At 40.2% G+C, this 24,214-nt stretch overlaps 1 protein-coding gene across 1 annotated transcript in view; it reads left to right on the plus strand.

Moving 5' to 3' along the window:
- Nucleotides 1-119: 119 nt before the first annotated feature.
- The window catches only part of NEGR1 (neuronal growth regulator 1), an 865,068-nt gene continuing 840,973 nt past the window's right edge, over nt 120-24,214 (plus strand). The window contains exon 1 of the mRNA XM_019528400.1: nt 120-528. Coding sequence (XP_019383945.1) covers nt 356-528 — 173 coding nt within the window. The 5' untranslated portion in view covers nt 120-355. The remainder of the gene's footprint in view (nt 529-24,214) is intronic.

The raw sequence follows: 24,214 nt of genomic DNA on the forward strand, positions 1-24,214 counted from the left end.
CCCTCCCTCTTGCTCCACCGCCCGTCACCAGGGCGAGTTGCTACGGAAACGGCTGCATGGCAACCGGCTCCGAGCCTGGGGGCCGTCTGCTGCCGCCGCCGCCGCCGCCGCCGCCGCGCTCAGTCTCCAGCGCGCTCCCCTCCTCGCTAGATGGTGTGCGAGCCCCCCGAGCACAGGCTGCTCCGCGCTCGGGCCGGGGGAGAGCAGCCGCAGCCGCAGCAGCAGCCGCAGCCGCAGCCGCAGGAGGAGGCGGAGGAGGAGAGGCACCGCTCCGCCAGTGCCCGCGCTGCCTGGCTGCAGGGAGCACCGGGGGCCGGGGGCCGGAGAGGAGCTGGAAGCGCAGCGCTGAGCAGGGATGGACATGATGATGCTGGTGCAGGGCGCTTGTTGCTCCAACCAGTGGCTGGCCGCCGTGCTCCTCAGCCTCTGCTGCTTGCTGCCCTCCTGCCTGGCTGGACAGAGCCTGGACTTCCCGGGGGCAGCTGTGGACAACCTGGTGGTCAGGAAAGGGGACACGGCTGTGCTTAGGTAGGAGACCCAGCCTCTTCTTTACTTGCCGGGGCAAGCGAGGGCAGAGCCACTTTCTCTTGGGCATCGCGCTCCGCGGGCTGCCCCCCGGGCCATGGGAAAGATGGACGTGCGGTGACAGGCATTGCAGAAAGATGGTGTGAATTGCAAAATAAAAAATACAGTCAGCATTCAGATAAACCCCCCTCCCCAAACCCAAGACCTCAAGTCCAAGCAGCTCTGGAAGAGTAAAGTGTGAGGTCTGGGAGGGGAGGAGGAGGTACCACTTTGAAAGTAGTGCTCAGTCATTCCTGCCAAGTAGCCCTACTTAGGAGGACCCCTTCCTTCCTCGGTTTTCGCAACATCTTTCTCCTTTTCCTCTGTGTCCCTGCCCAGAGCTACCCCAGCCCAGTGCTTCGGTGGATTTCCAAGGCGTGTCCCTATTATTCTCCTCTAATGCCCCTGTTTCTCCATGTATCACAGTGGCAGTTCTCAGGGAGTTCCCCTCTGCCTGGTTCCCGCACACTTCCACTCTGTCAAGTTTGGGGGAGGATTTGTTTTGTTTGTTTGTTTTTTAAAATTTTCCCCTGGAACAAGTTTGCTGCTTCTTCCAATCAGGTAGATTTTCCTCCCTCCTTCCTAAGCTTCTGAAAGCTGTAATGGCTTGTCAGAGACCCAGTAAGCCCCTAAAACCGAAACAACTGCAGCATGAGCTTCAGCAAATATTTCCCTTTTCTGGAGAAAACAGAAATTGGTGCTTGGGTTCAGACTTGTTTGGTTCTTCATCACTGCCCTCCGCAGACGTTTGAAACACATCCTTCAGACACTTGCCGTATTAATGTTTGCTGTTAGAGCCTGCATGCGTGAGCTGTGTGATATAAAATACATTTTCAGATATGGATCTTTCAGTATTCCAGTCAGGTGTCTTTGAATAATGACCAGTAATCAATGCATCTATAGTTAACTTGCATGGGTGTGGTATATGGGAAAATCCATTATTAGCTGTCCTGATCTGTGATGGAAATAATTTCCTTTAAAAATATTTCGATATTAGTCAAACACAGTTTAAAAACTCCGACTGACACTTGCGTATTAAATTTGGAGCCCCTGCTCAATTAATGTGTATTTTAAGACAGCCATGGACGGCAGATACTTTATTACAGAGGAATTCCTCAAAGAGCTATCTTTCACTGAACCCTCTGCTGCGGAAGATGCTTTATTTTTGAATAACAAGTTTGTTTATGGAAGTTTGGAAATCAGTGGTGCTGGATACAAATTCGATCTGATGGCTTCTGATTTCTGTTCCAGGGTCTGCAATTCAGATGTTCCCTGCCAGTATACTGTTCAGTTGTAATGGGAATTAAAGATTACACAGAAGTATAGGCATCTATGCTGTGGGTTTAGCAATTTTGTTTCTCAGTGATTAATGTAAAAAGAAGCATGCTGCAATGACAAGTGCTAACTCTAGCTTTACGCCATTAGAAGATTACATGCTTACCATAGCTCCCTTATTGCTTCCGTTAATGAAGCTTGCATTCCATATGGTAACAATATTTTTTCAGTCCGGCTGGCTGGTGCAAAATTTGTTTACCAGTGGTAGTGCACCATACCTAATCTTCTGAATCCTTCCATTTGACTCAAGTTCACTAATCCTCTGTCTTAATTTGAATTCATGCAGTTTTAACTTTTTATTGATACATTTTGCTTTGCCACGGTCTTGAATCTCACTTTTTTTTTCTCAGTTCTTGACATTTCTTAATAGACTGAATATTCTCATTTCTTATAAACCTGGACTTTAATCAGCAGTAGTTTTAATAGGCTACAGACTATTTCTTTCCTCTTAGGTAGGGGCTGGCTGGGGGTTCCAGGTTAAAAAGTAACTTAACAAAATACATTTTTCATGGATTTCACAATTTTCTGTAAACTGCTTAGATATTTCCACTAAAACATTTGGCATCGATTTAAATGAAACCAGTTTACTTTTCATGTAGCATCTGTTGAGAATACAGTCAGTGTCTATGCAGTGCATCTGACAAATATTTTTCCATCCAAAATAATATACTGTAAATATACTCCGTGGTTTTAGAATGCCATATTATTTACTTGCTTTGGTTTTCTGTTTTCACAGATAGGCAGAAAGGAAATACAACAACAGAATTCACCTTTGTTTATGTTATTTCAGCTTTAAATGTTGAATCGAACAAGAGTTTGAGAGTTTTAAATATTAGCTCAGGGAAGAACTCAAACCAATACTGAGCATTACTGGTGGCTCTGAAAAGTAAAACAAAGAGATCCCATTTTCAAAATAAAAAGTAATATAAATCTGGGTTCCTGTAAAGCTTATCTGCTGCTGCCAACAGAGTGTAGTGCTACTGTATATTCAATTTTCTAGGCCTAAAATTGTGAGTTTACAACTCAACGTCTATGCAGCTGGATGGCTTACATAAGTGAAATAAGAGTTATAAGGTCAAATAATCATTTTCATCTCATAAGTGAGGGGGGATATTTGTTTTGTAAAGAGAGTACCAGTAAAGGTACAATACACATCGCTACTGGAACTGCTAGAACTTTAAAGTCAAAAGTTAAATTCACACTGAAATAATATATGTGGTATACCTATTCCTTCTGTCTCAATGTCAAATGTGCACTTTTTTCTTTAATGATATAGTTGGCTTATTAATGAAACAGATTCTTAGCTCTTTTACATCTTCAGCACATTTTCTTTCAGATTAAAGTTTACTTTATTTCTAGGTAATGAGGTAACTGGAAAGGGGAAAATTATGGTATTGCTAAAGGACAGCATTTTAGAAAGGGTGCAAAGGAGACCAGTTAGGGCTCTTTAACAGGAATATGTTCCATGATACAAACCTCCACTGCTTTTTTAAGTGTTCCTCTATGGTTATTCCTAACTTAAACACACACAGAGATTATTAGTTTAAATCAATAAGACCATATAAGGAGATTCTTTTATTAGCATCTGAGCATTGGAAGCTGATTATTGCTGTTAAAAACCTATTCCAGTGAGCTCTACAAAGCATTTACTTGTGCAAAGAGAGGAAAGATTTTACTTCCTGAAGCTCTCCTAGACCAGTCTATTGAATTTGGATCTTCTAGACTAATGTACATTGCGGCACTCAGAGGTAGCTGTGTGAGCTGGTACTACTTCTCTTTCAGCTGTAGTGGGGCTCTTACTAACTCTATTAGATGCATGGGGTGGGAGGCGGGAGAAGGGTGGGGGAGAGGGGGAACGAAGAGGTTTTGTATGTTTTGACCTCCCACCCCAGATCTGGTTGCTCTGGTTGTATTATCTATACACTTTGAATGTTAAAATCAGAAACCTTCTATTTAATGTGCTTGAAGCACCCAACATGACTGCTGATGTCAAGCATAAAAGTCTTTTAAAGGCATTAGAACTACAAGTCATTTCTTCAGCTTTTTGAGTCAGCATTTCAAAGATGATGAAAGGAAGATTTATGCTATTTCTCTTGATTTACAGGTGTCTTTATCGGAAGTCCTGCTCATTTTAAGTATGCCTGTTCTTAACACACAACTACCTTTCTCAAGCTATCTTTGAGAATCAGAAAGAGTTGGATGTTATACTGAAGTAAGCACACAGCATATTTTAGTGGTTAAGGTACCCTGCTGGGTGACCTGTGGCGATAGCAGAACTAGAAACGCATTTTGGGGCCAGTTTACCCTGCAGAAAAATACAAAATAAATTGTTAACAGCATGGCTGTATATAGAAAATGCCACATAAATGCCAAGTATTGCCATTACATAAAATAAGTCTTTTGCACTTTCATTTTAGAAGTGAGAAGTTTTGCACAAGCAATTTTGCAACAAACATGGGTTTTTTAATATTTTTGTAGTGATACTGCAATGCCATGACACAGAGCACTAGGACATTGACTACAGTGGGCCTTGCTGCATTGACAGGATGGTAGGTATATGTTCCCCTGCAGGCTCCACCCATTTCTGCCAAAATTAGTTTAAACTTGTTGAGGGAATTGCTTGTATGATGTCTGGCACAGTATTGTTAGGGCTGTTCCTTATCAGAGCCATTGGCTTCTCCCATAATATAAATATTAAATAACTATAATTCTTACTCCCTGTTGTCATCTTTAACAAAACAAATGGCACGATCAGACTCAATGTATTTCTCATATGCAGATACATTTATCTAATGAACTATGCTTTGCCAGGCAGGCAAAGAATTTGCATTAAGCCTTTTAGTTGTAGGGTAATAATATACCTTTTTTGGTTCCAAAGTCCTACACTTCCTTCCTCCTAACAAATCCTTTATCTTTAATGGGTATTACGAAAGACATGAGAAATTTAGTTTGAAGTATTCCAAAAAGTGGCTCCCCTTGATTCTCATTACATACCCTACACCACAGAAACAGAGCCTTATTGGATCAGTGTTTAGCTAAGTTTTATTTAAAAAGAATAGATACAAAAAATTAGAATTTTTTTAGAGATTGCATTGTTACTTAAATGATTTGGTATGTCATGTGTAGAAGAAGCCAGTTAATTCTGAAGGGTCAAAACATATTCAGTGTTGTGCTGATGAAGTCGGTCCAGTTCATAAAAGTACTAGAGGGCAGAAATTCCCTGCAACTGTCTGCATTCAATGGAAAAAGAAAATATTATCAAGAAAATTTAAATAGCTAGAAATACAGCCAACACGCACAAAAATAGAATAAAGGGGAAAGGAAAGGTTTAGATTATATTTGCAATACCTTGACAACAGAAGCTGCAATTATATACCATTAACATCTTAAGGGAGGAGACGCATAAAGACCATTCAGTTAGACAGAATATGAAGAGATGGTTTCTTTCTTGCTTGCTTCCATGTATGGATTAGCTTTTGCTTAGAAGTTTGTTGCTGTCAAAACCTCCCTCCACCAAGCTTTCTACTATTCTAGCAGCTTTTTGCTGATTTTGTTCTTGGGTAGACTGCTAGAAGGTGTGTTCTGAGTATGGTAGCCAAAGGCTATTCTACTTGATTTCTACAGTAGACTTCCTCCAAGGTCTCCCCTACTGATAGAACTTCTAAAATAATTGAAAGAGGATACCCCTCTTTTGAATGTCATCTGTTAATCCAATATGCAAATAGCTTATTTGGGACCTTCTGAGTTTTAAATATCCCAGAAAGTAGCATACTTTTTGAAAAAGCCCTAACTTGACAATATCTGGGCAAAATACACAAAATTCATCAAAATATCTAAATACGCATATATGAGTTAAATATTTTAAGGTAATCAGAGTCCAGAGTGTGAATATCCTCACCTGATCTTTCTTCATTACCTGATCTTTCAAATCATACATGAATAACATTAGCAAACAGGCCTGATTATGCTGGATTATGCTGAGAAAAATAACCTTTGACATCTAAGATACAAAATCCTAATTTGTGGAGAAAAAAGGAGTTACCTTCATCTACAGTATAAACTGGACAATGTTTGGCCTTAACTAAATTACTTACTTTAAAACAAGTTTAAAGTGTAGTTTAATTTATATATTTTTTTGACTAATAAAACTACATTTATATTTTAATAGGCACAGGTACGTGATGCCCAGTGGGCATGTCTACATGTGCACTTTAATGCACAGTAGCCTATTTTACTGTGCATTAGAGTGCTACATCAGAAACCATGCTAAGATGCTATTGTGCAGTAAAATTAGGCTACTGTGCATTAAGTGTCACTAAAAAAGCATGCACTTTCTCTACTATGCATTAGGGCAGGCAGCCTAATGCACATTTATTTAGTACCTCACATTACAGGTACTAGATCTAATGCACAGTAGCAGAAGTGTATTAATGAATGTGTAGACATGCCCAGTATGTATTAAATTTAGTATGTAAGCTAATCCTCACCTAAAAGGGAGCAACTTTGCAACTCCCCAGTGTCACTTAACACTTACTAAACTACTTGAATATGCATTTACTCTCATTTTATTAACTGTAATGAGTGGTAAGGTGAATGTGGGACACCACCCTCAGTGTCTACATGATTTCTTTTCAACCACTCAGGTAACGCTGTGTAATGAGACTACATATATAAATGGGATGACAAATGTAAGCAATCAGAATGCTTTTTTCCCTGTATATGATTATTAAAAAATGGGTATCAAAATTCTACCCCTTGAATTACTAGATTAGTATTATACAAACTGGAAGGAAATTCCACAGAAGTTAAATATAGCATCCTTGTTTAAACTGGGAAATTTTGGATCCAGGATTCCCAACAATATAGCAACACTGAAGGGTTTGTTGGTGGAAGCTATAAGATAGACAAGGTCCTAAGTGGAGTCAGGTGTGTTATTTACTGTGGGTTCAGAGTGAACTCTTTACAAATGTCTAAACCTTGTCCACACTTCAGCCTTTCGCAGTGCTGCAGTAGTCATTCAGTGAAGGCACCTCATGGGGCCTCTCTGTCTTGGTTCACAAACCCACAGAACTCCTGACTCATGCTTCCTGTGCCCCTGTGCTTGGGATATTTTCTAGCTTTATGTTCAGCTTTCAGTTGTAACCGATCAGATCTTTGTAGCCAACAGCATGAGGTAGTATCTCTGCCTTTCCAAGTATAGCCACTTGATTTGGTTTGTGTTTTAAGGTGGTTGTACCTCTTCTCCCATGCTAAGCTTCTATAAAGGAGCTGATATTGAGCTCCCTCCAGAAAAGCCACTTGAAGTCATACAATTGCTTTTATACATCTTTTAGAGCATGGCATTAGTGGTGGTCACTGTTCTTTCTTGAATTATAGCATTGTGGTTCCCAACAATCTTCCTCTCTGATTTCCTTTAATAGTGTTGGGTGAGTGGGTGGATGTCCATCCTTTCTTTTAAGTGTAGGTTGGGGCATAAATAGGTCATCGAAAAGTGCCCCTTAGTACTTGGGCTATTTGGATTTAATTCACTCTCTGGCTGCATTACTTTTTCTAGAATTTACTCTCAATAATAGCTTCTCTGGTCTCATCAGAAACTTGAACATTATTTTTCTCATTCCTGTTTATTATTCTGGAATTGTCAATGCAGATTTTCATTCTTCTTAGTTTTATATGTGAGCTAAGATATTTAGGTAACTTTGTACATTGGCATCAGGGCGTTGATTCCAAGGGTCTTAATAATAGATACAGAAGCTCTTGGACTTTTAAATCCCTTTCTATTTTTACTTTTCTCCATCAGAACATTTCTGTCAGTACATCTGTGTGGCTTGGCCCCATTCAATCTCAATACCCTAATGCAAATACCCTCAAGTCTTATGGTGACTGTCGTCAGATGTAGGTGATAGTTCATTTCTCTTTCTCTCCTAGTTGTTATGGGTGCAGAAGGAATATCTGACTTCAAATATTTCACTTCTCAAAGCATCTTGCTGTGTAAGGAAACATGAAATCCTGGCATTAAAATCTAGAGATAGAGTCAGCAGGCATGACATGACTGTCTTCTGTATTGTCCTCCTGGAGGCTGAATCTTCAGAGTTTAATGCCTCCCTTGGTATTCTGTCAGCATCTAGGCTAAGTACAGACAGTCAAAAAGCTTGAGGCTGAATCAGTTCAATCTTCGCAGGTTAGTCTTAAGCTGCCTAGATTGAACCAATAAGCAAGTGAATAGACATTAACATTCCAGAAATAGCACACCTCCCGGCTCAGCTGGAGCAGACATCTTGCCCAAAGACTGTCTTACCCACCTTAGGCGGGGTTGAGGATTGTGAGGGAGGTGCAAAGCATTCTGGGATGCTGGGGGACTGTGAATTAACTCATATCTGGAGGGGATCTGGGACAGAAGTTCAATAAATCAATTTAAACTAAATCAGTTAAGTCTGATACTACATCCATTCAGGTTTATCTTAAACCACTTTTGGCCATTTTGAAAGCGGTATATATGCACCAAACATCTGTTGTGTTAGAGATTTGAACTGGTTTCTGATTACTTATACCAGTTTATTAGTAATTTCTGTCCCTTGCCCTAATCTTTACTCTTAAGGCACTGCTGTTTCTTGTTAAAGTACTAGTGAGGCTTCCTTGCATTGTGATTCTTCCCAAAACATGTTCATTGTTGAGACTGTTTATATTCTCTTTATTCTGATTCTGGGGATCCTTGTATACTGAAAAAGACTTGGCTTGCTTTATACCTTCTTCTTTGCTTTATTAAAAAATGAAGTGTGCCCCATGTTATGCTTTATGGCCTGCTTTTCTGAGTGGCAATGAATTCTTTCCAAAATCAGTAATGAATTAGAGACAAGCTTAGATGAAGTGTTCTGGTGCTATGGTATTTCAGTTTTTTTAATTGGCATTTTTTAAGTCCAGCTCCTGTGTGCATTGGTATCCTTTCCGGACCCCAGGCACAGTTCATTGTTTTCCCTGGACTGGTTAAATCCAACCAGTCTCTCATTCCCTGTATTTGGCATAAGAGTAATCCTTCAGCAAGACTGGGATTTTAGCAAGGGTTCCCTGTAGAGTACTGTCTGTCTTTCTGGCTTCCAAAACAAGATTTATTTTTTCGAACTGCTTCTTCCCCATTTGCTTTGTCAGGGAATATGCAGCTATGGCTTGTCATTGGTCCAGTGGTTTATTCATGTTCATTCAGGCAGAAGGCAGGGTGGATTTGCACTTTATAGACTAACCAAATCACAGATGTTCATTCAGATCACTCCTTATATAAGCCTGCCCAACTAGGCTCAGCTGGGAGTTTTAGTTCTCTTTTCTCCCCAGACTCCACCCCTTTTGGGACTGGGGTCCGAGGGTTTTGGTTACTGTTATAATTTTAATTCTTATTGCATGGCCTACTATATACTCAGACAGAGGCTCCAAGAGCTGATAAATTCAAAAGAAGGCTACAAATAAGTTGCACTAGGAAACATTTGAAAAGTCTAGATCAAATTTTCATAAGACTCAAAGTGGCTTAGTAACCTAAATCTCACTGAGGTCAGTAAAACTTAGGGGACCTCAGTCATATACCCAGATCTTCAAAGGCACTTGTGCATAATTCTTACTGAAATTGAAATTGGGGCATATCTACATTGAATTATATTATGTAATGTATATGTATTCGTAGAAGACCTTAGCTATTTGGAAACTTTGTCTTCTGCCATTAGAACCCCTTCCGAAAGAAACTTCTTCCTAAATCTGTTCTTGTTTATGGAAGGTGTAACAGCATGTGTGCAGGTGATAGTATGTGGATGTGTCAAAATTCTGCATAAGGTGATTTTGAATGTTGTGTATTGAATAACAGCAGACTATTACCCTAAGTAACAGACACTGTGTATTTCAATTTTAAATGGTATTGCATAGTAACTTTAGATTCCTTTTGATGAATGTCCATACAGCTGCCGTATATAAGTTTACATTTTTTCCTGTTTTGTCTTTCTTGTTTGCTTCACATACACATTTATTAATAAAGACTTACCCTGACTCCTGTGCCTCTATTTGGTATTCTTATGTTTTTGAGGCTTGTACGTTAATCTTCTATGTAAAACTTTACTCATCTTCTGAAAACATGTCACACACCATATGTACATCTGTAAAACTAAGATTGTTTAGGCAAGGATTTCGTATTCTAAATGTCTGCCAACATCAAGCACGTTATGGCACTTACCTCTTATATGAGTAGTTATAATAAATAATTGCAGAACAAATTAAAAATAACTTATCATTTTTAACTATCATAAATATTTCAGATGGCATTCAGAGTAACTATCACAGAATAAAAGAATAAGTAAGGACTGAGTAGCAGAATGTGACCCATTCAGTCAGGACATGCTAATATCTATATCTGTATATATCACATGGAGAGAGAGAGAGAGAGAGAGAGAGAGAGAGAGCGAGAGAGAGAGAGAGAGAGAGAGAGAGCGAGAGAGAGAGAGAGAGAGAGAGAGAGCGAGAGAGAGAGAGAGAGAGAGAGAGAGCGAGAGAGAGAGAGAGAGAGAGAGAGAGCGAGAGAGAGAGAGAGAGAGAGAGAGAGCGAGAGAGAGAGAGAGAGAGAGAGAGAGCGAGAGAGAGAGAGAGAGAGAGAGAGAGTGTGTGTGTGTGTGTGTGTGTGTGTGTGTGTGTGATTTAACACTTGCAGTGACTTTCCTCTTGTCATCTTCCATAAGACTTGAATTTGGCCAATATCTTGAAGAATAAGAGATGAAAGACTCAGTCTTGGGATGCACAGGCATTTTATCCAGGCAGACTGGTTTCTATTACAAGCCAAAAGAAGGACTGTTGGACTGATCTGCTGCTTCCTCTTCTGCCAGAGATACGACCCAGAGGATTTATATTGTTCATAGATGCACGCATTGGCTACAACAGTACCCCAGTGATAATTTCCATACACAAGGAAATGCACTATGCAGAGGGTGCTAAATCTCTCTGGTCCTACAGCCTTGTTTGTATTTTGAAGAAGATGTAAAAAATGATTTTGAGCTTCATCTGGGCTTCACATAGTGCTTCGGGATAGATTCTGTGTTTCTGACTATTTTGTAGTACATTCTGCATATAACTATATGTAGAGAAGATTGCAGTAGTTTTCATTTGATGTGGTGACAAAAGTCTTTGAGAGAGAGTGTCATCCTGCCTCTCTTCATGGGCATTGCCTTTCTTCACCCATAATGAAACTTGCTATTTTTATCACATGAGAGACACGCAATGATGCAAGATCCTCATGCTGCCACTAGCTCAGTGAGTGGGCTGGGCCCCAATTCAAACAGTGCCTGGCTTATATTTATTCCTTCAGTGTAGTGCTTTGTTACAGTGACAGGAAGTGAGAGTTTTGCCTGAAACTGAACACATTTCTCAGAACCGGAGAGATTCAAATCAGCAATCAAGAAGAGACAGGCTTTATTAATCTGGCTGTCCACTCTCTGAGGCAATCCATGGAATTAGGTTTTGCTGACTTCATAGTGAAGGCAAAAAAGCTCATATGTGGCTTCTTTCCAGACATGACAGAAAATTCGCTTACAGACTTCCACCACAACCGCTTTGATCCTTTGCTTCACCTGTGAAAACGGCATGCAAAGATAAAGATGGGAAATAGAAGAGAATGTCCTTGGCTTATTTCAAAAGAGTAGGGGTCAATTTAAAAAAAATAATAATTCTTTTATAAGGTACTGCTGATTTCCTTTGAAAAGGGCAAAACATATCTTCAGAGTCTTCTTCAAAACTTTCTGGCTCTGTAAGGCTGCGTGGGAGCAGAGCATCAAAACAGGTTCTTCATCCTGGCAGGAACGGAAAACTCCAGCTCAAACCAGAGGAGGTAGCCTGTCATAAGAGCCAAATTTCCATTCCTTAGATTCTAACCTAGATGTCAAATGGAGTATGGCTTGCTAGGCTGAGCCTGTGAACACCAGGTGCAGCCTCTTAGCAGCGTGATACTTGCTAATCTCTTTCACTGGGACTAGCTTTAACACTGCAGAATCTCAAGCAACTTCCTGTTTGTTTGCGGCTCTTTTTTTTTTTTTTTGCCTTTAAGGACCGACGCACTCCTCCTCTCCTTCCTGACAAATGTGGAATTTCCTTCCCAACTTACAAGAGTCTAAGACCTTAAAGGAGGCTAAATTTGTTAAAGCACTGATTTTCATGTAAGGGTTATGCAAAATAGTTTGAATAAAATATTTTTAAAAAAATTAACATTTCTGAAGTAGTCTTTCTGTAACATGTAACCTATGCTTACAATACCTGGAACAAAAGCACACATTTTCCTAGCACTGAATATGACCTGTGTTTTTTGTTGGGTGGCTCACTATGTTGCTTGCTAACCTAACAGAGATTGATATTTCTCTGGTAGCATGTTCTGTCTATTGGTGGGTTTTGTGTGTACACAACAATAAATAAGATGTGCAATTAGGCTGAGTGATTGTTAATGAAGCTTGTTCTATTTTCACTTTTTAGCTTGGAAAGGTTTACTTTGGGGGCTTTGGTGCACACATCCACATATCTCCCCAATGTCTAAGGTAATTTCCAATGATTGAGAGAAATTTTATGTTTGAAAAAAATGGATTTAGAAGTAAAAAGATAACAAGAACATCTTCGTTCCATTAAGAGAAAAACAGTCAATCTATTTGAAAAGATTCTCCCTTGGCAACCACAGACAATCTGGTGGTCAAACAGGCAAACAGCTATCATTAGTCATGCATAATTAAAACAAAAAGAGTATCCAACTGTTAGTAGTAATAGTTTTGTGCAGGAAAAAAAACCTAATTAACATAAAATATCTTTTGTAGAAATCTTCAAGAGTTTGTTATAGTTTTAATGCATGCACTAATATACATATACATTTCGTTGTAGACAGTATCTGGGGATTTTTTCATTTTTTACTTAAATATAAAGAAATGTGAAAACTGTGTCTGACTTGGTATAGCATCCATGTTGTATTACTTAAATTTACAAAAAGCAGTTGTATCAACCGTATGCAAAATAATGTGTTTCCATTTGTGCATACTCTAGTTTATCATTGTGTCTTCACCGGCATTTCACTATGTGCATGGAAATAATGTGTCTTATTGCTTGAACCCTTGTCAAAGTGTAGGTTAACCTACAATCATAATAGAAATTTAGAATGAAGGTCCTCTTAGTTGACTGCTGTACTGAGGCCTGATTTTCTTCACACATGAATGTAACTCCATTGAGGTAAACAGATGCCTGATCTTTAACTTCTCAGAAAAGATTGGCAACCATCCGCATGGATTTTACAGTTACTTGGTTGCTAGTGAAATATGCTTGTTTTATAGGACCATTCCACTTGGACAGAGACGTGTTTGAGACCTCTCTGGTATTTATGCATGTGATTCAGTAGCACCTAAGGAACTGGAGGGAGCTTGGGCACTGACTGTGTGTGTCAGGAAACAAATGAGAACTAAGGTCACATAAGAGCTGCTGTTCAGTGAAGAGATTCTGTTGGAATGAATTGCAGAAGGCATATTCCAGTTTATTATTTGGAAGTGGGGGCGTCAGCTACCCTGAGATACCTTGCATGGTCTGATGAACCAGTCCTCTGCCTTCTTGTGCCAGGTGCTACATATTACCCATAACACCAAAAGCAGCAGCTTTGTGGTTCTGACTCCTTAGTCCACCTACTTTTTGGAGCTTTGTGGTGATGACGTTATATTGCTGTGGTACTTCCAGATTCCAGGACAATGTTTATAATGTTTATCATATACTGTGCTATGTTTTTGGAGTTCATAGGACAGTAAGAGGAGGCTTTGAATTCTGAAGGGTCTGTCTTTCTAACTTCAGATTTGTTTCCAAGGGCTGGAATGCTAGGAATACAGGAATCAATGGCCACGTCTACACAAGACACTGACTGCACAGTTGTTAGTGCATGGTCGTTTACTACTTGTATAAGCAAGTGCTAAATGACTGAGCAGTAACCCGGGTTAGTGTGCAGTATAGCCAACAAACGTTTTTTTTGTGACGCTACTGTGCAGTAGCTTAATACTACTGCGCAGTAGCATTGCATCACGTTTTTTGCCACGCGATGCTACTATGCAGTAGTATCGGGCTACCGTGCAGTCAGCGTCTCATGTAGACATGGCCAATGTAGAACAAAAGAGAAGGAGAACAAGGAAGATGGTGGAAGATTTAGCTTTGCCATCACTTTCAAGTGGGACAGTAGTGCTGTCCAGTCTTTGTGGAATGTAGGAAACCCTACTTCCGCAAAACTCACAAACTAAGGAAGAAGTAATCATAGCCTACAGGTTTATAATCTAATTTGGTCAGTGGTGTAACAAGGCTGGGGAAGCGGGGTGGTAATAGGGGCAACCACACTGGAACCAATTTGGGGGAAGGGCAGGTGCAAAAAAAAAGGGGCTGCTGCTGATTGCAAACCAGGTGTCTCCACTTCCACTTTCCCCAGGCACCGGCCACATCTCTACACTGTTGCAATAAGCATCGTAAAACAAAAAAAGCTAGATAAGTATGATATTCTCTTTCCTGCTTCCAGACAAAATAACTGGGAGAAGAGAGGATGAATAAAGCTCCCCCCACCCCAACTTTATCTGGTTCTTTCTTTCTTCTTTCCCCCATATTGTATTTGCTAAATGGTGAATCTTCATAACTCAGGGTTTTGTTATTCATATTTTAATTTTTTTCATGCTTTTTTTGTTAAATTTTATGGGCTCAGGGGGGAAAAAATAATGCGAAGTTGCAGTTCCAAGTATTTTCAGAACAGAAGTGCTGAGTTTTTATGTTAAAGTTATTACTTTTCGAAGAAATTGATAATTTATCCAAGGAGATAAATTAAAATAAGTTGACATGTATCATCAGCTGAATGTTCCGTGCATGTTCTGGAAAGTTGTTTCATTCATTTTTAAATAGTATTTGCATACTGTATGAGGAAAGGTGATTCTGATGGCAGTAGTAGTTCAAGCAATTCCTTTGTTGAGATGTTATTGGATGTCTTGTGACAACAGAAAAGCATCACAGATGGTTCATTATCTTCTACCACTGGACAAGATGCCTTTTTAAGATGATAAGAAAGATATTCTTGTACCTAACCAATTTCTTCCATCTTTCTGCTTTGCTGTAGAAATTACCTGAGAATCCTTTCCCATCCAACTGTTTGGATTCACACCTTTTTTAGGAAGAAACAGTACACATTCTGTTATCTATGTATATAGGAGAAAAGAGACTTAAGGGCCACCACAAGGGTTATGAAGGAGTAGCTCCATCTAATTTGGAATCAACATCTACAATTCTGTCCTGAAGACAAGAGCCCATACTCACTTATAAGCTTGAACCAAACTCACTTTTAAAAAATGCAGTTGAAGAAGGTGGTGGTGATGATGATGCATCAAGCCCCTCAGGAACATTAGCAGAGAACCACCCAAATTCTGAATCCCATTTGACCTTAGGCATGTGTTAAGTGCTAGGCTGCTTAGTCCTGTTAAGAATGCAGAAGTTCTAGGCATGTCTAGAGATGCAGTTCTCAGAGCCTGGGGAACTTCAGTCAAAAACCCTGGTACCTCCAGAGTTAGGCATTAACTGAGTGGGGGTTTTCAGGACCATAGTTGTGGATTCTATCAAGAACTTAGGCACTTGAGCCTTGACCTAAATGCCCAAAAGGGTAATGAGGAGTCTGAGTATTTATCATTAGCTTATGTTTACTGGTGAAGTTATTCTTCATGTTACAGCAATTCATTTTACTGCTATTTTTAATTCTTAACTCCCATCCTCCCCTTCTGTATTAAGCAAATAAAAATAACCAAATTGTATTTATGCAAGAGAAGACACACTGGCCCACTAGCATCATGTCATGTTGGCTTTAAATGAAGGGTGGAGAGGGAACCAGTCTTGTTTGAGATATTCAGATGGATTATTGTTGTGTCAACACTTTGTAATATTTCTTGATGATATCATGCTAGCTTGAAGAGTACTTAGCAGTTGTTAATTATCAACTGGTGGGCACTCCGCTGTTTGAAAGGTGAAAATCTATTTAAAATGTGTAGTGTATGCTCAGTGTAATCATTAAATGCAACTGCTAGCTACTAAGAATTACTTTGGGGAGTATAGGTGCGAGCAACTAGCTTGAATGTGGTGCTTTGCAAGACTATGGCTTCAACAGTTTAGTATTCAAACTGCAAAATGTCAATTTACTATTTTTTAATTATATGAAAGGAGTTTGACAGGAAGCTTAACATTTGATGTTTGTACCTCCGTGGCAGTGTTGTTACCCATTTAAATGTTCAGCTTGACAGAGGAACTCCCAGCATAACCTTAGCTTTGGTAAATTATGGTGTCATTTAGTTTTAAAAAATAGCTGTGAATGCTTGTCATAATAAAATGAAAATGTTAACTATTGAAGCTTATATTACTGATAAGATGCACATTCCATTCTTGAAATAAACACATGTTGAATGTGACACAGTTCAAAGTAAAATATATACTATTACCATTAAATTACATCATCTATCAAGTCAGAGACTTCACATATGAGATGAGACCCTGCACAGCTAAAATCAAATCTAATATTTCCTATTACCTCTATCAATAACATGTCCTACACTGATGATACTAAGAGTATATTGCAATACAGTAGCCTGTGGCAGAGCATCTTTGAGCTTGGGCTCTACCCTGAAATATTTAACTGAAGTGTTTGAAGTGGCCCCATCACTAAGGAGAGAAAGTATGAAGTGCTATCCCCTGAAGCACTTCACACTAGTTTTTCTGAAGCCCCATCCCTGAATATGGTGCGCACTGAGAATGCTCCAAGGTTGCATCCTTGTTGCTGCAACTGTTTATGAGTTCCCCACTTGAGTGTGTATCATCTCACAGAAGAGAGAGGAGATTAGCTTTGCCTGACTCATTACTTACTTTCCTGCTGAGCTGTGGTAGTCTCAAGGAGACAAAATGGTTGCTCAGCTGTTAGTCCCTTGGTCTGAAAGCCACCAGCAGTAGGATGGCATTGTTTCCAAAAACAGCCCCTCAGATAGCTCAGGAGAGCTATAAAAGGGAAGCTGAAAACCAGCAAGTTAGAGCTCCCCAGTTTCTCTGACTTATGAAAATAGAGAGTGGCCCAGGCTTCTTAAATTTTCTTTAGCCACCAGCAGTCCTCTAGAGCCATATATCAGTTGGGGCAGTACACTCTAGCCACTTCCCTTACCCATCTCCTCTACACCTTTAGGTAACAGGGAGGTAGAGGAATGCCTGCAATTACTGTCACATAATGGACAAATCTCTGCAAAAGAACAAAGAATCTAACCCTAAGTATTGACTAGGATCACTTGACCTCTTTGAAACAGTATATTTGCTATTTTGATTGTGAAGGTTGGATCCAACTAGTGCAATATAAACTAAAGTATGGTAGCAACCAAATACCATACTTAATATGTTGGATTTGATATACGTAATTGATATTGGCACTGTGAGAGAAAGCTATATTTAATTAATGAGATGTCGCTAGGAAATAAAGCTTTGTAGTGAGAAATTATGTTGATTAATCTAGTGTTCTGGCCTACAACCCATAATTGCAAGTTGGTTTCTTAATTTAACAGGTCCTGGTCCTATGCATAAAAGATTATCCGTATGAACAAAAGTTTTATGGTCAGATTTTAATTTATTTTTAAACAAGCTATTTGTGAAAAATTAGGGGCCAATCCTATAAAATACGAATCATCCTTACCTTGCTTTTGTTTCAGTTCCAGTGGAAGGCTGTTTTGTTACAAAACAGAATGCTACTCTGAGTAAAATCCCCAAGTAATTCGATTTCCTGAGCTGAATTAGTAACAGGTTTTCAAAGTAGGCAAAGAGGATGAATGTCTTGGGAAACAGAATTAAACAAATAAATAAAAATGAAGATTTTGCTGTGTTTACCAAGTGCTCTGTCACTTTAGCAGTAGAGGCTAAGGTCTTGTCCACAAGAGAAATTGCACCAGTTAAATTTAAGGTGGGATTTTACATGAACTTAGTTAAACAAGACTAAAGGCCACATTGGATATTCGTATTTGCGTTAAACCAAGCTTCTTCTGATCTGCCTTTAGTCAGTTAGTACAGGTTTAGACTATATCAAAACAAGCCACTCTTATTGAAATAAGAATTTGTGTTGGAATTTGAACAAAATCAGTTTACAAAACAGTACAATTTGATGTATTGACAAGACCTAAACCCAGCTGATATAATAATTTATGTCATGGAGAAATGATCTGTACTCTCAGGTACAGAAAAGTCCGTTGTTAAGTAGTTAATAATGTTAATTATTTACATTATTTTTTCTAACCTCTTCATAAAATGCTAGGGAAACAATGAACTTGATGTTATAAACATTTGCATGTCATTATGAAAAAAAATGAGTTATCTTTTTATCACCAACGTTAGCAATTCTGGAGTTGGCATTTCATATTGCTTTGCTTCAATTTGTTAAACAAGTTAATAAAATATTTGTAAGCAACGTTAAATTAGAAATACACTAATTCTGACTGTCCTTTTATTGGAGGCCTGAATCCTGTGAGATACCAAGCATCTTCATGAAGGTGCTCAGCAGCTCATAAATTGGGTGTTTTTCTTGTTATTAATCTGGAATAAATCCACTCAAGTCCATAACTATACTCTGGTGCAAAACCTGGTAAAATGAGAAAAAAACCCCCAGTCTCAGATTAAGACCTGTTATATGTAGAAAGAAATGTAAATAAATATTGTTCACAGAATATTTTTAAAGTATTCTGAATTTTGAATACTCTCTTGAGAATATAAAAAATAATTCCAAAATAAACATTAAAATATTATAAGACATTCTAATATAGCCAAGATTACAACAATGAAGTAGATAACTAATATCAACACCCTCTTCTTAAGTTTTGTTCCTAGTATTAAGGTGTGCTCATGTTACAGAACATTGTTTTCTGTCAAGGATACTGCAGAAGCACTGACATTACATAGGTTCCTGGTTAGAGGATTTTGTTCTCTTGCTCCAGATTAAACCAGTTGCCAAATTTGGGATCAAGAAGAAATTTTTCCCCAGGTCAGATTGGCAGGACACTGGAAGTGTTTTGCCTTCTTCTTTCTGAATCCTGTGAGCATGTATTAATCCAATATTTCTCTGCCATTGCAGAAGTGAGTTTGTTTCATGGGAATGACTGTAGTGAATCTTGAATTTAGTTTCTCTTCTTCAGTGCGATTTCTCAAGATAATCTTCAAAATATGGGTGTTCACCTGCTTCTGCTCACAGTACTTCCATCATATATGTTTCTAACAGTACAAACCTTCACCTTATGAATACTAGCAGTAATGAGCTATATGTATTGTTTAACAAGCTTTCTCTAAAGACCTACTTGTTTCAGGGGAATTAATTTATCCCGGAAATTAACCTCTGTTTTAAAATTAATGTTCCACTTTGTCAATATAAAACAATGTCCCTAATTCTTAGCTCAAAGCCCTTATTTAATTTGAGAGCTGAATTTACTGTTTCCCTTCTGACTGCAAATTTACCGTATCTTGATTGCCTATAATTCTTAGACTTTTGCCTTTAACTTCTTAGCTATTTCTGCTGCCTTTCACTCACAGTTTGACTGATTGTCTTCTGACAGATTGCTGATTGTGACTGACCAAATGGAACTCCGGTACAAAAATTTCTAAACCTTCAAACTTTATATAGTGTAGGCTCATTTGCAGTTAAAACATTCTTATTATTTTAAGGCAATACACTTGGGTCAATTTAAGGCATTGAGTTTTATTTGCATGTTGTAAATGTGTCTGAGTTGTTCCTTGTTTAGTGAAGAAATCAAAGCATTAGTATATGATCTACAGTTTCTTAAGTCTACAAAGACTTCAGTAAGTCTTTGTAGAGTCTGCTGGAATAAAGCAAGCCAAGCAAGAAATGGTTTCTTTTTTCTTTCAGTTTGTGACAAAGGTGGCATAGCTCTTCCTCAGGAGTCCCATGGCTCTTTGATTAAATCACATTTATGCCATCTGTATCCTGGTAATTTTAGGCTCAGAAAACCAATGGATCCAAAAATGCATACAGAGTAACTGAGTTTTGAGATGCTTGAGGTGATGGATACATGCACAGAAATTCATGTTTTCCATGAATCTCTTCAGTAAATTGAAACTCAGACAGGAATCCTATAAAAGATGGAAACTTGTTCATAGAAATAGGGAATAGAATTGCATGTACATGCAGGTAGAAAATTAGGAAGGCCAAGGCATGATTTGAGAGACAGCTGGTGAGGGACATAAAAGACAATGAAAAGGGATTCTACAAGTATGTCAAGAGTAAGAGGAAGACTAGAGAAGCCACAGGTCCACTGTGGTATTCACAAGGCAGTATAGTTACAAATGATGGAGAGAAGATTGAACTGTTCATGACTTTTCTACTTCAGTCTTCACAAATAGGGGTAGTTACCAGATGATGAGTGCACTTGGCAACGAAGATGGGGAAGGAAACAAACAGCCAAAAGTAGCAGAACAGGTTAGGGATTACTTGGAAATACTAGATGCTTTCAGATCAGCAGGGCTAGATGGAATGCAGCCTTGGGTATTGAAGAAATTAGCTTAGGTAATTTCAGAGCCATTGGCTATCCTCTTTGAGAGATTGTGGGTGAGTGAGATGTCAGATGACTGGAAAAGGGAAATATAGTGTCCATTATTAAGACAGGGAAGAAGGAAGAACCAGGGAAGTACATACCAGTCAGCCTGACTTTGATATCTGGAAAGATAATGGAGCAGGTGCTCAAGAACGCTACTGCGTGGATTAACTGAGAGTAAGTAATGCCTAACCAAACCTGATTTCCTTCCATGATAGGGTGACAGACCGTGTGGATGGGGTAAAAAGCCATGGATGTGATATACCTTGAATTTAGCAAGGCTTTAGGTATTGTTTCTCATGACATTATCATCAATAAGCTAAGGAAATGCAGACTAGACCGGGGTGGGCAAAATACAGCCCATGGGCCTGATCTGGCATGCCAAATGATTGCATCTGACCCACAGACAGGCACTCACCAATTAATTGTAGCCAGCCCCATGGTGGCTGCCTCTGCTGTGCTCTGCACAAATCTGAGTCCCACCCAATCCCACCTGGGGCAGCGCATGCTGCACTCCCAGCCTCCCCCACTGGAGGGCCCCAGCCCTGGCCAGCAGGCACACCTTCTGAGCAGGGCTGCTGCTGTGCTGCTGCAGCTGCCTAGGAAACTTATCGGCTCCCCTGGTTTCCAGCGACTCCTCCTCCTGTCCCTGCTGTAGCACTCTGGGTAACAGGCAAAGAGGGGAAGCTGCAGAGTTGAAGGGAGTGGGGTGGGTTCTGCCTGCAGCTCTCTTTGGTCCTGCTCATACATGGTTGGGCAAGGGAGCATGGGGAGTGGGGAGGGGCTGTGAAGGAGCTTGGCTGTTCACAAAGCCCCACTGGGCAAGCACAGGATAAGCAGGTGGGGTGGGAGCAGCAGCAGGAGCCATCATGAGGTTGGTGCAGCCCTGCCAGGCAGGCATGTGGGATGGAAGCAACAGGAGCCAGTGCAGGCTTGACTACAGGCCCCAGCGGGCAGGTGTGGGACAGAGACCAAGAGAGCCAGCTGTGCCAAGCTTGGCTCCACAACATACGCACACACATCCCCCCCCCAAACCCACACAGACCTCCCATACACCCTACCTACACACAAACTCCACACCTCAACCATACACACAACCCACACATATCCCCAGGGCTGTCCCTGGGGGGTGTGATCAGGGCCACTGTCCCAGGCTTCATGCTTTGGGGGGCCCCACAGAGCCAGGTGGAGTGACCGTGGCGACTCTGTGTTGCCACCAGCTTCACGTTTGGCTGCTTGGCCCCTCTCCCACCCCTCCACCCCTCCCACTGCTGAATCTGCTGCCGGCTTCCTTGCATCCAGGGATGGGGCCCTGCAGAGGCTGATTTGCCATGGGTCCTGCACCCTGCTTGGATCATCTCTGCACATCGCACACCTGCATACATCTACACATATACCCCCCCACACACTTATACATCCCTACACACTCACCAACACCCTGTCACATAGCCATATCCCCCACCATACCCACATGCACATCCAACACTGTCCCACATACCACACACCCCCACGCACCCACACCCACCCACACCCTACATACCCTACGCCATCATACCCACACAACCCCACACTCTCCCACATCCCATACCCATACATACAAACACCTCTCCTACACTCCCATACATCCCACCTGCACCATACCTACCCCCCAACCACATATTCCCCCAACCACACACACATACACCCACATACATCCCCTACCCCTCCACACACACAATATACAAGCTACTCCCCTCCCAAAAGGAGTACTTCCTGGGCAAGGGAAGAGACTTCCAGTGTCAAAGGTCAGGAGTTTAGGGGGGGCACGACTTCTGAACAAGATGACAACCAGGAGGCGGGGCACCTTTCAAGTGGTGGGGCCACCCTTGCAGCCCTCGACGCCTCACAAAAACTCGTTAAGAGGCCTGCCAGCCAAAATAATTGCCCACCCCTGGATTAGACAAAAGTAATGTAAAAATACATAACTGGTTGGATCATTGTAGTCAACAAGTGGCCATCATTGGCTCAAAGTCTACTTGGGAGAAGGTATCAATTGGAGTCCCTCAGGTGTCTTCCCTGAATCCAGTAGTGTTTAATATCTTCATTAAGGATTTGGATAATGGAATTGAGTGCAGGTTTAGCAGATTTGCAGACAATACCTTGTTGAGTGGAACTGCAGATGCTCTAAAATACTCAACATGGGGTACAGAATAACCTGGGTAGATTGGAGAAATGGCATGCAATCAATGAAATGAGATTCAACAAGCACAAGTGCAAAGTCTTGCACTTGGGATGGAATAATTGCGTGCACAAATACAGACTTGGAAATGACCGGCTAGGCTGAAATATTGCAGAGAAGGATCTGACGATATAGTAGACGAAGCTAAATATGAACCACCAGTGTTCCCTTCTTGCAAAAAAAAAGCCAACAGCATACTGGATTGTATTAAGAGGACCATCACTTGCAAATAGAGGGAAGTGATTCTTCTGTTTCTGATGAGACCTCACCTCATGCAATAAAGATGACCACTGATGAGGCTGCACCTGAAGTCCCGTCTTTGGTTTTGGGTCCCGCACTTCACGAAGGAAGTAAATGGATTGGAAAGAGTCCAGTGCAGAGAAGTAAAAATGATTAGTGGTCTGGGAGGCAAGACATATGAGGAAAGTATGAAAGGTTATTTAATCAGAAGAGAAGACTGAGGGGGGATTATATAAGAGTCTTCAGATATCTGAAGAGCAATTGCAGAGAGGGTGGAGAGGACTAGAAACAATGGTCTCAAGCTTCAGCTGGGGAAATTGAGGCTGGAAAGTAGAACTGCCTGACTATGAGAGTGGTAAAGCATTGGAATGGGCTAGCTAGAGAAACTGTACTTTCCATCCTTGAAAGTTTTAAAGAGCAGGTTAGACAGACACTTGGCTGGGATGCTTTAATCAGGGATGCTCCTGCCTTGAGAATGATGCTGGACTGGATGGCCTTGTGAGGTCCCCTCCAGCACTGCTTTCTTATCATCTTATGAAACTACTTACCTACAGATAAAAAATAAAGTTCTCACACAAGGTTGGGACTGAAATCCTTGGAAAATGTTAACTGTACACTTTCTCAGCAATGCATATAGTAAAAAAAACTTTATTCTTCAGCTTATAACTTCTCCTTCTATATTTTGATATTTAGCAGCTTAACTTTTAATATAATCTTTGATACTCAAAATTGGGGTAAAAGCATAAAGTTTAATTTAGTTGATATAGAAAATATTTTCCTCCTAGAAACCATGATATAAACTTCAGTTTTTATGTCCAGTTCTACCTGTTTTCCAGAAAGTCACTTCACCACTCTCTCTCTTCATGGTTTATTTAAGCTTTTCAAGAAGAGGGTCTGTCACCCTATCCAATGCATTGGGACCCCAATCTTGGGTAGGGTTTCTAATCCATAATTTAATATTGATAATTACATTTGACTTGCAATGACATCTGAAAAACTGTTTTGGTAGTGCAGAAAAGCATGCCAGTGATAGTTTAAGCTTGCAGTCTGAGCAGATGCCAATTAAAAAGTTACACATGGACTTAGACTTTTTAAGTAATGAAAGTTTAAGATGAAGTTCCCAGTCAAGAGATCATAATGTCATGTAGTAGGCATGTAACAAAATACTCAACCGGGTTAAAATCAATTCAAACACAAAGACATCATTTTTTAAAATAATTGTGTGCATTTTCTCTCTCATTGCCAAATATTC

This window comes from Gavialis gangeticus, unplaced genomic scaffold, assembly GCF_001723915.1.
Source record: "Gavialis gangeticus isolate Ggan-Ray unplaced genomic scaffold, GavGan_comp1, whole genome shotgun sequence".
NCBI classification, from domain to species: Eukaryota; Metazoa; Chordata; order Crocodylia; family Gavialidae; genus Gavialis; species Gavialis gangeticus.